This window comes from Tupaia chinensis, unplaced genomic scaffold (genome assembly GCF_000334495.1).
Source record: "Tupaia chinensis unplaced genomic scaffold, TupChi_1.0 Scaffold144909_1, whole genome shotgun sequence".
Classification (NCBI taxonomy): domain Eukaryota; kingdom Metazoa; phylum Chordata; class Mammalia; order Scandentia; family Tupaiidae; genus Tupaia; species Tupaia belangeri.
The window spans coordinates 1,277,441-1,290,509 of NW_006204769.1; the positions used below are offsets into that span (position 1 = coordinate 1,277,441).

At 42.5% G+C, this 13,069-nt stretch overlaps 1 protein-coding gene across 1 annotated transcript in view; it reads left to right on the forward strand.

The window, feature by feature from the left end:
• POGLUT1 (protein O-glucosyltransferase 1) overlaps positions 1-13,069 on the forward strand; it is a gene marked incomplete in the record, with an annotated part of 33,486 nt that overhangs the window by 13,070 nt on the left and 7,347 nt on the right. Inside the window, 2 exon segments of the mRNA XM_014583859.2 lie at positions 10,234-10,293; positions 11,863-11,962. Coding sequence (XP_014439345.1) covers positions 10,234-10,293; positions 11,863-11,962 — 160 coding nt within the window.

Below are 13,069 nucleotides of genomic sequence, written 5' to 3' on the forward strand. Positions count from 1 at the left end.
CATATCTCGAATTTGGTTTCTGCAAAGCAAGGGACCTTCTCTCCCACCATTCCTTTATTTTTATTTATTTATTTATTTATTTATTTATTTATTTATTTATTTATTTTTAAGTTTGTTATGGGATCCATGTATTCACCAAAGTGAGAAATCACACCCCAAGGGGGATGGCCATACCGCAGTCCCTTCTCCTCCCTTCTTCTTGGGATTTTGGGCATGCATATTCACATGCCTGGTGTAATTTTTAAGCCACCAGGTCTGGGGCTCAAACAGTGGTTGACCATGTGCAAGTCCAGTGCCTAAACCACCATGTCACCTGCTGGCTGCTCAGTGTCAGAATTTTAACAAAAGTAAACATAAAAAGGAAACAAATGGTTTCAAACTTTCTTCAAAAGGTATGTGGTGAGACCAGCAGGTGGCATAATGGTTACGTCACTGCACTCCCATGTAGCCAACTGAAATTCGAGTCTTAGACCCAGTGGCTTCAAATTCACGTTGGGCACATGTGCATGGGTGCCCAAAATCCAGAGAGGAAAACGGAGAAGGGATTGTGGCATGGCTATCCCCCTAGGGGATGACGTCTCACTTTCTGTCTTTCTGTCTTTCTTTCTCTCCATTAAGCCCGCATGCTCTATAACAAAAATCTCTCTTTAAAAAAAAGAAGACATGTAGTAACACCCCTTCTCTTTCCCCTATTGTGCCCATTGGCACTTCTGGCCCAGATCAATGAATGACCAAGAATTAATTGACTAACCAGTGAGAGCTCAACAGTGCCAAGGTGTGAGATAACACTAACTAGGCTTCCCAGTGCTCACTACACCAGACACCGTTCTGAGCTTCTCACGTGTATTATCTCACTTAATATTCTGAGTAAGCCTACTAGATAGTATTACTGGTATTGTTTCCCCCGTTACAATGACAAGGAAATCGAGGCATAGAAAGATGAAGTAAGTTGGGGCCAGCAGGTGGCATGGTGGTTGTGGCGCTGGACTCCCACATGGCTGACTGCAGTTCAGGTCCCAGACCTGGCAATTGGCTTTCTCACTTTCTCCCTCTCTTTCTCTGTCTCTCTGGTGAGCATGTGTGTCCTGTAGCAAATTATAAAATAATAATACTGGTGACTAAAATTAAATGAGTGATTCTTTAAAAAGATTAAGTAACTTGCCTGGAACTGTAAAGAGGTAAATCAGCATTCAAACTCATATTATCTGCCTCTTACTTATCGCACTGTATTTCCTGGTTTTACTCTCAAAAGGCCCGCAAAGACATAACCAAGCACTGGTATGACAAACCTGAACTCCAAGTGTAATAGCAGTTAAATGGCGAGTGAGCCGTGGAATTACTCAGAATCGGGTATATTATTTCCTTAAACTACAAACCATGTGCCAGCTCTGTATCCTGGTAGTTAAGGGGGTAGTATCCTACATGGCCAACCATGGTGTAAAATGGTGTAAATCTACTGGCCCCAGGGGCTTGCGAAAACGTGCCAGGCGTGTGTGCCCAGAATCTCAATTGGATAGAAAAACAGAAGGAGAGAGCATGACTACACTCAATTGAGGGGGGGGTGCTTTCTTCCTCTCTCTTTCTCTGGTGAGTGCATGCACCCTCTGGCCAATAAATAAATAAATATATGAATAAGCTAAAAACCTTAGCAAAAACCTCTAGAAAAAAAAGAATTCTGAAGAACTAAGAAGGCTGATCTTTAATGTGATTCTAAATGACAGGATTCAGTGAGCCTATGAATTTTAATACATGATCACGTTTGCCTTTTAATACCTAGAGTCTAGGCTTGCAGACTAGAGAGAATTTGCCTGTGGCAGTGTGACACTAGATCAAGGCCTATGTCCAGATGCTGTGACACGAGACAGTTTGCTGCTTCTCTCTCTGTTCCGAGACTGATTTACGCGACGTTTCTGTTTCTGTCGAAGACGTCAGAGTACCACGATATTATGTATCCTGCTTGGACATTTTGGGAAGGGGGACCCGCTGTTTGGCCAATTTACCCTACAGGTCTTGGACGGTGGGACCTCTTCAGAGAAGACCTGTTAAGGTAGGTGCTTTAAAGAGTTTGCTTTTCTTCTTTCTGGGTTCTCTTGAAATAAGAAACAGAACATAACCAATTATTTACTATAAAATAGCTAACTTTTATGTAATTCAATGTAATATAAACAAGGTTATGAAGATAATAAATAAGTAAATTAATTAAATAACTAGCTTTTTAAGTTAAAAATAAAACTGCTTATATAGCAGAAACAACTTTGTATGTGTGTAAAAATATTTCATACCGATAGAAAAGGGCAGAAGAACTCTATCTCTATCCTAAATTATCAGCAGTGCATATATGGAAGGGATGATAGGGACTCTGTTTTCTCCTTTGAAGTTTTCTGTACTTTATGAGAGAGTGAGTGAGAGAGAGAGAGAGAAGGGAAAGGAAGAGAAGGGGAGGTAGAAGGAAAGGGAGAGCAACAGAGACAGGCTTTTTCTTTTCTTCCTTTTTTTTTTTTTTTTTTTGCCATAGGGCACATGCACTTGCCAGAGAGACCGAAAGAGAAAGAGAGAGGGAAAGTGAGAAATCACCCCCTAGGGGGGATTGCAACACCATGGTCCCACTCCTTCATTCTCTCGAGGTTTGGGAATACACACACACACACACACACACAGCATGATTTTCTTCTCTTTTTTGTAGAGGTTTTTGCTATAGGGCGCCTGCGCTCGCCAGACAGACCTCTCTCTGTCAGAGAGAAAGAAAGTGAGAAATTACCCCCCAGTGGGATAGCCACACAGCAATCCCTTCTCCTCCATTCTCCTCTCGGGATCTTGGGCACGCACATGCGCCCAGTGTGAATTTAAGCCACGAGGTCCAGAGCTCGAACCGTGGTCAACTACATGGGAGTCCAGCGACAGCCATAATGCCAACTGCTGGTCCCTTCAGAGCATGATTTTCAAGCTGCCGGGTCCAGACCTCAAACTGTAGTCTACCACATGGGAGTCCAGCACTTCAACCACCATGCCACCTACTAGCCCCCAGAGATAAGCATTTTTGACAGGGTCTCACTGTGTCACAATCTTCCTGCCCCAGTCTCCCAGTTAAGTGGAAGTACAGGCACGAACAATCCAGAGTGTTCAGGTGGGCCTGGGAACTGAACCTGTGCTTCCCCTACAGCTTCCAGCTTCCCAAGCAGTGGCACTAGTTGTGTGCCTTTGAAGCTGGGTCTGAATTTTCCCATACTCCTTAAAAGTAAATTTTCCTAATAAGAAAAAACTGCACAATCATGTTGTGGAGGATAGAAAATTATTTGGAAGAACCAAGATACTTGATAATTTAGAGCCAAGTACTCTAAGTGGGGACGAGGGAGCATAGGTGTCTCTCACACGTTCTCAAGCACAGGCTATTCCAGATCCTCTGACCCATGACTGAAACATCCCGTGGCCTGGTGACTATCCTGCCATCATTTCAGGATTTAGATCATCTAGGTCATCCAAGCTGTAGGTATTTTTTCTTTTTAAGAGCTTTTTGCTATAGGGCGCGTGCACTTGCCAGAAAGACAGAAAGCAAGAAATCACCCCCCGGGGGAACAGCCATGCCACAATCCCTTCTCCTCCATTCTCCTCTCAGGATCTTGGGTACACACACATACATGCGCCCAGTGTGAAATTAAGTCACTGGGTCCAGGACTCAAACCGCGGTTGACTTCATGGGAGTCCAGCAACATAGCCATTACACCAACTGCTGGTCCCCAAAATTATTTTATTTTAACTTTCTTTTCTTTTCTGTTCTTTTTTCTTTTCTTTTCTTTTCTTTTCTTTTCTTTTCTTTTTCCTTCCTTCCTTCCTTTCTCTCTTTCTTTCTGGAGAGGTTATTGCTGTAGGGTGTGTGCACTCGCCAGAAAGACAGAAAGAGACAAAAAGCAAGAAATCACCCCCCCAGGGGGATGGCCACGCTGCAATCCCTTCTCCTCCATTCTCCTCTTGGGATCTTGGGCACGCATGCACACGCGCCTGGTGTGAGTTCAGGACACTCAAACCATGGTCAATTACGTGGGAGTTCACCAACATAGCCATTACACTAACTGCTGGTCCCTTTATTTTTAATCTGATCAGAGAAGGAGAGAGTGAGAGCGAGAGAGAGAGAGAAAGTAAACCACCAGCTCTAGGACTTGAACCATAGTTGGCCATGTGGAAGTACTACACTTTAGCCCGAGTGATAGTCTTTTTTTCTTAATAATTTATTCATTCATTTTATTTTAATTTGACCATACACACACACACACACACAGAGAGAGAGACAGAGAAAGTGAGAAAGCAAGCTGCCAGGTCCAGAATTTGAACTGTGGTCAGCCATGTGGGAGTGTCCAGCACCTTAACCACCATGCCACCTGCTAATCCCCTGAGTGATAGTCTTTTAAGAAAAAAAAAAAAAAGTTTTCATTTTTAGGATGTATACTTTGTCATTTAAAAACTACTATAGTTGGGACCACCAGATGACTATGTCACTGGACTCTCATGTAGTTGACTGCAGTTCGAGTCCCAGAGCCGGTGGTTTAAACTCACACCGGGCATGTGTGCATGTGCGTGTGTGCCCAAGATCCCAAGAGGAGAATGGAGGAGAAGGGATTGTGGCGTGGCCATCCCCCCTGGGGGGTGATTTCTCGTTTTCTGTCTCTCTGTCTGTCTCTGTCTTTCTGGTGAGCACCTGCGCCCTAAAGCAAAAACCTATCAAAAAACAAAAACAACAACAAAAAAACTAGTCATACAGAACTGAAACTGGAAATAGTCTTTATCCAACCCTTTAGCATAACAGAACAAACTCCCAGTAGGTTAAGTTACCTGGACAAGGTCAAAAACAAATGTATGCCTCGAGTTCAGATTTTCTGAGTTATTATCCTTTCCACGAAACTAGTTAACTCTTTGAGTCCTCCAGACATTGGGACCATCATTTCTTATTAATTGTTTTGGTTGTGAATGAAATTTTGAGAGTAAACCAAAAAAAAGTCTTTAACCTTTTTTTCCTGTAAGTTATTCTTGACATTGGCCATCGTGTTCTAATCCTTTTGTTTGTGAACCTGCAGTCCCAGTAGCCAAAACAGGCTGGTACTTACAGATGCCTTTTTCTTTTGATAGCTCCTTTTTCACTTGCTATAGAGCTACTTTGTGTTTAGAATCTTTAAAAAACAGGGGTTTTTTTTTCTGTTTTTGGCCCAGCTGTCATAGCAGGAGTTGGTAGATGCTGCTACTTTTCAGCTAAAGCTAATGGGAGGCTTTGGTTCCCAGTTCCCTGTAAAAACCAGGCGTGGTGGCTCACGCTGATCATTCTAACTCTTCTGTAGGCTGACCCAGGAGGGTGGCAACATAGCAAGACCCTGTCTAAACCAACAAACTACATTTTGAATGATTATGAAACCAATACATGTTTATAAAAATGTACAAATCTGTGTGACTTGGGTACTTTTTTACCCCCCCCCCCCTTATTGGTGTATCTAAGTAATTGTTTCAAGTTAGTGCATGTGAAATGATCTCATTTGTTTGTTTTGAGAAATTTTTTGGCATAGGGCACACGTACTTACCAGAGAGACAAAGATAGACAGACAGCAAGAAATCACCTCCTGGGAGGATGGTCACTTAGCAATCCCTTCTCCATTCTCCTCTTGGGATTTTGGGCATGCACACACAAGCTTCTGGCGTCAGTTTCAAGCCACTGAGTCTGGGACTTGAACCAGGGTTGACCATGTTGGAGTCCAGTGCTTAATCACTAACTACACCACCTACTGGCCCCTGGTTTGGTTTTTTAGTTTTCTATAGGGCATATGTGATCACCAGAGAAAGAGAGGAAATGTGAGAAATCAACCCCCATGGGAATGTCCTCGCTGCAATCCCTTCTCTGTTCTCCTCTCAGGATTTTGGACGTGCATGTACACAGGCCCAGTGGTTTTTTAATTTTGTTTTGGTTTGCTTTTTCTCTGAGCTGCTGGATTTAGGACTCGAGCCATGCCGTCGGGTAAAGGGGATCCAATCCACGTCGGGTAAAGGGGATCCAGCCACTTTAAACACTGTACCACCTGCTGGCCTATGACCTCATTATCATTATTTTTGTATATAATTATTTATTTTAATTTTATTTATTCCTTTATTTTAATTTGACCAGAGAGAGAGAGCAAGAAAATAAGCCACTAGGTCCGGGACTCGAACCTCAGTCAACTATGTGGGAGTATCCAGTGCCTTAACCACTATGCCACCTGCTAATCCCCTGACCTCATTATTTTTAACAACAACATCCTATTTCCGTGTGTGGATAATAATCTACTTTGTTATTTCCTTTGATGGGCATTTGGCTGTGTATGCGATACGTATGTAATTTGTAGTTTTCCGGACTTTTTGAAAGTATGTTGCCTACCTATGACCCTTTACCTCTCAATACTTTAATGTATATTTTCCTATTACAAGGATGTTCTCTTCATAACTACACTGCAATTAGAAAACTTAGAAAGGGGCCAGCAGGTAGCATGGTGGTTAAAGGCTCTGGATTCCCACATGGCTGACCACAGTTCGAGTCCCGGACCTGGTAGCTCGCTTTCTCCCTTTCCGTTTCTGCCTCTGTCTTTGTCTGGTCAAATTAAAAAATAATAATAATAAATAGAATTAAATAAGTAATTCTTAAATTAAAAAAAAAGAAAGAAAAAACTGTAGGGAACAATACCAATGCAGTAAGTACAGCCTCACACCACATAACCTTCTTTCCGTCTGCCCCCATCCATATACATGACAGTGGTTTCAGAAGACTCCCCATCAAGCCTAAGTGTGTCACGGGCTGTGCCATGTAGGTTTCTGTAAGTACACTCTGTGAAGTTTGCATGATGAAATCACAGAATGGCACTTTTCTCAGAATATATTCCCATTAGGCAGTGTATAACTGTGTTTAATTGTCCCAATAATACATTTTAAAATTTTATTTATTATTATCATAATCTTGTTTCTATTACATTGAATCACGTATATCTTTTTTTTTTTTTTGAGAGGTTTTTCGCTATAGGGCGCGTGCGCTCACCAGACAGACAGAGAGAGACATAGAGACAGAAAGCGAGAACTCACCCCCTGGGGGGATGGTCACGCCACAATCCCTTCTCCTCCATTCTCCTCTCAGGATCTTGGGCATGCACACACACATGCCCGGCGTGAGTTTTAAGCCACCGGGTCCGGGACGCGAACCGCGGTTGACTACGTGGGAGTCCAGCGACATAGCCATTACGCTAACTGCTGGTTCCCACGTATATCTTTACAGTGTATTACATTTCCTTTTCCAGAAGGAATACCATGCATGTCAGTCGAGACCAAGACTTTACTATCCACATCCTCATCATCAAATAGCTTTACATCATTTTTTTCAGATTATTATTATTTTTACTCTCATCATTTTTTTAAACATTCAATCACTATATATCATTTGGCTTGTAAAGAGAATTTACCCAACATGAAATACTTCTCAGACCAGTCCAGTTGAGAATACTATACATGTTATCATCAACAGGTAATAAACCATTTCTGACCCACTAATGTCATGCCTCTATTTATTCTCTTGCTATCCTTCTCTATAGTCTTCCCTTCTCCCACTCCATTCCACACTGTCTTCAGCATGCCCCAATAATGTTTTTTAAAGAATTATTTTATTTAGCTTTATTTACCTACTTACTTATTTATTTATTTATTTTAATTTGGCCAGAGGGAGAGAGGATGAGAGAGAGAGAGAGAGAAAATGAAAAAGCAAGCCGCCAGTTCTGGGACTCAAACTGTGGTTGGTCATGTGAGAGTCCAGCGCCCTTAACCACCACGCCACCTGCCAGCCCGTCCCAGTAATATTTTATATAATATTTTCCCCCTCCAGTAGAGGACATAGTCCAGGATCACATATTTCATTTACTCATCACGTCTCTTTATTCTCCTTTATTCCAGAACAGCTCTTCAGTCTTTCCCTTTTTATGACATCGACTTTTTTTGAAAAATATGAGCAGGTCTTCAAAAGTTCATGGGAGCTGGCTCTGTGTTGCTGCAGTAATCCGCTGCTCAGGAGAAGCTAGATTCCGGGCCAGCAAGTGGCACGAGGTTAAGGCAGCTGCATCCCACGTGGCCAACTCTACAGTTTGAGTCTCAGACCCTGCAGCTAGAGAATCACATTGAGTGTGTGTATGTGTGTGCTCAAAATCCTGAGAGGAGGAAACCAGCAGTTAGCGTAATGGCTATGTCGCTGGACTCCCACGTAGTCGACCGCGGTTTCGTGTCCCAGACCCGGTGGCTTAAAACTCACACTGGGCGCGTGTGCGTGCATGCCCAAGATCCCGAGAGGAGAATGGAGGAGAAGGGATTGCAGTGTGACCATCCCCCCTGGGGGGTGATTTCTCGCTTTCTGTCTCTATGTCTCTCTCTGTCTGTCTGGCGAGCGCACGCGCCCTACAGTGAAAATCTCTCCAAAAAAAAAAAAAAATCCTGAGAGGAGAATGGAGGAGAAGGGATTGTAGTGTGGCCATCCCTCCTGTCTCTCTCTACCTCTCTGTCTCTCTGGTGAGCGCACGTGACCTATAGCAAAAATCTCTCTCAAAAAAAAAAGAAAGAAAAGAAAATATGTGTATCCTTCGACACAGTCATTCACATCTAGAATGTATCCTGAGGCATGACACTAACGTGGAAAGATTGTGAACAAAGATACTCCCTACCGTGTTATGTCCTAGAACAAAAAGTTGGGTACTGTGTAAAAGGCTGTCAGTAAGGGATGAAGTGAATTATGATGACGTGGTTATAAAAATAGAGTACCGGGGCCAGAAGGTGGCATAATGGTTGAGGTGCTGGACTCCCACATGGCTGACCACAGTTCGAGTTCCAGACCCAGTGACTTGCTTTCTCTCGTTCTCTCTCTCTCTCTCTCTTGCTGTCTCTCTGGTGAGTATTTGTGGCCTATATCAAATTATTAAAATAATAACAAATGAAAAAAATTATTTTAAAAAATAGAAGACTATGGGTAAGTGGGAAGGCAAGGTAGAACAGGGCTTTAAAACTGGGACTGTGGATTCACATCCTGGTTCTTATTAGCTATGAAGCAAGTTGCTTAGCCACTCAAGGACCTCATCTATAAAAGAGGGATAATAAATCCCTCCTGATAAGGTTGTGAGAATGAAATTATAAATAATAAAGCACTTAAAACAGTATCTGGAGCGTAGTAAATAGTATATAGGTGTTAGCTATTATTTAAAATATTTCCTAGTAAGAATGCTACCTAACAACATGTATGGTACAACCTGTTATATCCTGAGTTTCTCCTACACTTGAATAAAGACCACCCATCCCTCCCTAACCCCTGACCCGCCTGCCCCTTCTCTTTCACTTCTGTGCAGGGAGGGTTCCTAGGAAGAAGTGCAGATGAGCCTGTGAGCTGCTAAGTTAAGCGAGGAAGGCTGGTTATGGAGACGTGTACTGAGGACTGGGTTTCAGGGACTTTACACTGAGTAGTTTTTTTTTTGTTTGTTTTTGTTTTTGGAGAGGTTTTTGCTATAGGGCACGTCCGTGCGCTCGCCAGACAGACAGGGACAGAGAGACAGAAAGCGAGAACTCACTCCCTGGGGGGATGGCCACGCCGCAATCCTTTCTCCTCCATTCTCTTCTCGGGATCTTGGGCACGCACGCACATGCGCCCGGCGTGAGTTTTAAGCCACCGGGTCTGGAAGGCGAACTGCGGTCGACTATGTGGGAGTCTAGCGACATAGCCATTACGCTAACTGCTGGTCCCCTGAGTACAGTTTTAAGAGCACTCGCTGCTTTGCAAGTATCAGACCAAATCTGATGACACTTTCTACGCCTCTGAAACAGGAAGTCAGGGAGTGCTCGCCTTCCCTTTCAACTTCTGGTATTTTTTGCAGTTCTCTTCACATATAAATTTTCTCAGTAGCACGCTACTGAGAGAGACTGTCTTCATTGTTCCAGATTAAGCAGCCTTTAGCATGTCGTTCAGGGTCTGAGAGCTTTTCCTTCAGTGTTAACAATGGTGGGCGGGGTATGTAGATATTACTGGCAAGAATGATAGAATTGTAGTGAAAGGAAACATAGTATCATTTACAGTTTTCTCTTTTGAGTAGCCTTGATCAGATTTATCTTGAAATGGAAAGCTCTGAACCAGTCTTCAGAAATGGTTAAAATACATCTTCATGTAATTGAGAAAAAGACATCGTAGAAACTAATCAAAATCTATATTTTTAGATCAGCAGCACAGTGGCCGTGGAAAAAGAAAAATTCTACAGCGTATTTCCGAGGATCAAGGTGATTATATTTTCTTTTTTTGTTGTTAAAAAATTATTTTTATTTAAACTTATTTATTTATTTTAATGTGACCAGAGGGGGACAGAATGAGAGAGAGAGAGAGAAAGCTGCCAGGTCTGGAACATGAACTATGATAGGCCATGTGGGAGTCCAGCACCCTTAACCACCACACCACCTGCCGGTCCCATGTTTTATGACATTTTACAAAGGTACTCCTCCAAGTAACATATAAAATACTCTTGAGGTACGACTAACTATAGCTCAAAGGGAAAGCCAAGATGACAGAGGAATAAATATGGAATCACAGAATCTTGAACTAGAGAAAATTCAAATTATTTGCTAAATCACTCTTAATTGAACTGAAACTCAAAGCAGTGAAGTTTGTCCATGTAGCTATTTGGCAGATGTTTATAGAGTCGCGTGGGTGGCTGAACATAGGCCATGGGAGAGGACACGCAGGTCTTATTCCCACTTTCCTGGGAGTAGCTTGTGATCGAGCCACGGTCATTGTGCGGGTTGATGCAGAACAATTGTCCTCCCCAGGTCTCCTGCCTTAGCATCAGATCCGGGGGCTGCCCAGCAGTGGCTAAGAACAGACTGAGGCGTGATAGTGGACAGGGAAATGAGGAGGAAGAGAGGGAAATGGCACTGTGTCTGCTGGTCAGCTCCATAGCTCCACTGTCAGGAATAATACCTGGCAGACACAGAGTAAGTGTCTGTGGAGCTAATGAGTAGAAACGACCAGGAAGGGAGAAGGGTCCTGCAGTTTCTGCAGTTTGTCCTTGTCAGAAATCAGACCCTCTACTCGCCCTCCTCTTTGCTTGGGCAGTGGACTTCAAGATGTGGCTGCGCTGACCACTGCTTACTGTTCCTTGCCGGTCTTTCTGATTTTCAAGACTTAAGGTCACAGATGCTCAATGCGGGCCCACATCTGGACTTATAGAACCTCTTTGAAATCGTATAGGATATGTGTAGTTTTCAAGGGGAGGCCCTCAGTTCTTACCATATTCTCAGGCGATCCATGACACACTTCACATTTTAAGATCTTCTCCTACTTGGACTGTAACTAGGGCACCTTCCACATACAGTCTTAAGGTTTTTAAATCCTTTAATTTTTTTGTCCTTTAATTTAGTTTTTTTGTCTTTTAATTTATGTGTTTTGCTTGACTTTGCACAACAAAGATCATGTAGCTGTTGTGAGGGATTACCTAGTTACACAGCTCTGAGCATCAGTGAGTGTAGAGGCTACATCAGCCTTCCTGAAATCATTCCATGGGTTGTTGGCTGTAGTGACATAAAACAGCGTACCCTGAAAGACCAGATGCAAACAGAGAATGGCCAAATGTTCCCCACCTTGAAGGATAAAGTAGGCATCAGTCCCAGATGGCCTAGATGGTGCAGAACCAGTATCCCCTCATCACTGTCGCAGTAACCAGTGTATGCGGGGTATGCAGTGGTCCCTCTGCGTACAGTCCTTGCACTGGGTCCTAGCACTGCTCACCTTTCGGAGATTGGGGGTAGCACTGTGGCGTAGGCCACGGAGTTTTATGTCATGTGTTTGTCTTACAGGACGAGTCCAGAACGAGATCCTCTCATTCTTCTATCTCGGAAAAATCCAAAACTTGTTGATGCAGAATACACCAAAAACCAGGCCTGGAAGTCTATGAAAGTAATCACCAATAACCCGCATAGAACTATAGCAGTGAACAGCCTCCCTCTAAGAACATTGCCACCTGGGTAGAGTTTGAGATTAGGTTTCCTCTCAGTGGTGAGATGAATAAAGAGAAAGTTCCGTGACTATGTAAATTTCTTCTTCAAACTCACATTGTGTTTTGGACCATACTGTGACCAGTACATGATACTATGCTGAAGGTTTAAACCAGTGGTTGCAAATCTGTTTCTCTAAAGGGACAGACAGTAAATATTATGGGCTTAGCAGGTCATAGCTTTCCATAGCTACTCAGCTGTACCTCAGAAGGATGAAAACAGCTGCAGACAATGTGCAAGCGAGTGGGCATTGCTGTGTTCTAATTGAAACTTCATTTATGGGCACTGAAATTTAAATTTCATGTACTTTTTACATTCATAATTGTTTTTGCCTTTTTTTTTTTTTTAACTATTTGTAAATGTAAAATATGCTTAGTTCATAAGTTATACAGACATAAGCAGTAGGTTAGATTTGACCTTTGAGTGGTAGTTTGCCAACCCTAGGTTTAAACCTTTGATCCTCAACCCTGGCTGTACAGTATAGCCAGAGAGCTAAATAAATGAATCAAATGAATCCGAATCTCCGGGGAGAGGTTTGGGACTCTTCATTCTTGAAACTCCTTAAGTGATTCTAAGGTGAAACTATAAATTGGGACTTTCAGTGTAAAGTCCATCACTGTCCTTTTAACTCTGACTTCTTGTCTTGATCAGAAAACTAACAGTCCCATATTTCCTCATCTGGAATGTCCTTATACCATTGAGGATGCCATGAACAAAAGCTTTAAGCTTCTTGGGGGAAAAACTAAGTATAGCTGTGATGCATATTTGATTTAGTTTTAAGCAAACAAGAACAAAAGAAGAAACTTAAATAATAAAAATATGAAAAATGTATACATTCAGCATGTAGGTTATTTTAACAACATTTTTAAAGAATTATTTTTGTTTAATTTTATTATTATTATTATTAATTTTGATAAGAGAGAGAGGGGAAGTGATAAAGTAAGCCTCCAGGTCTGGGACTCGAACTGTGGTCAACCATGTGGAAGTCCAATACCTTAAACCACCATGC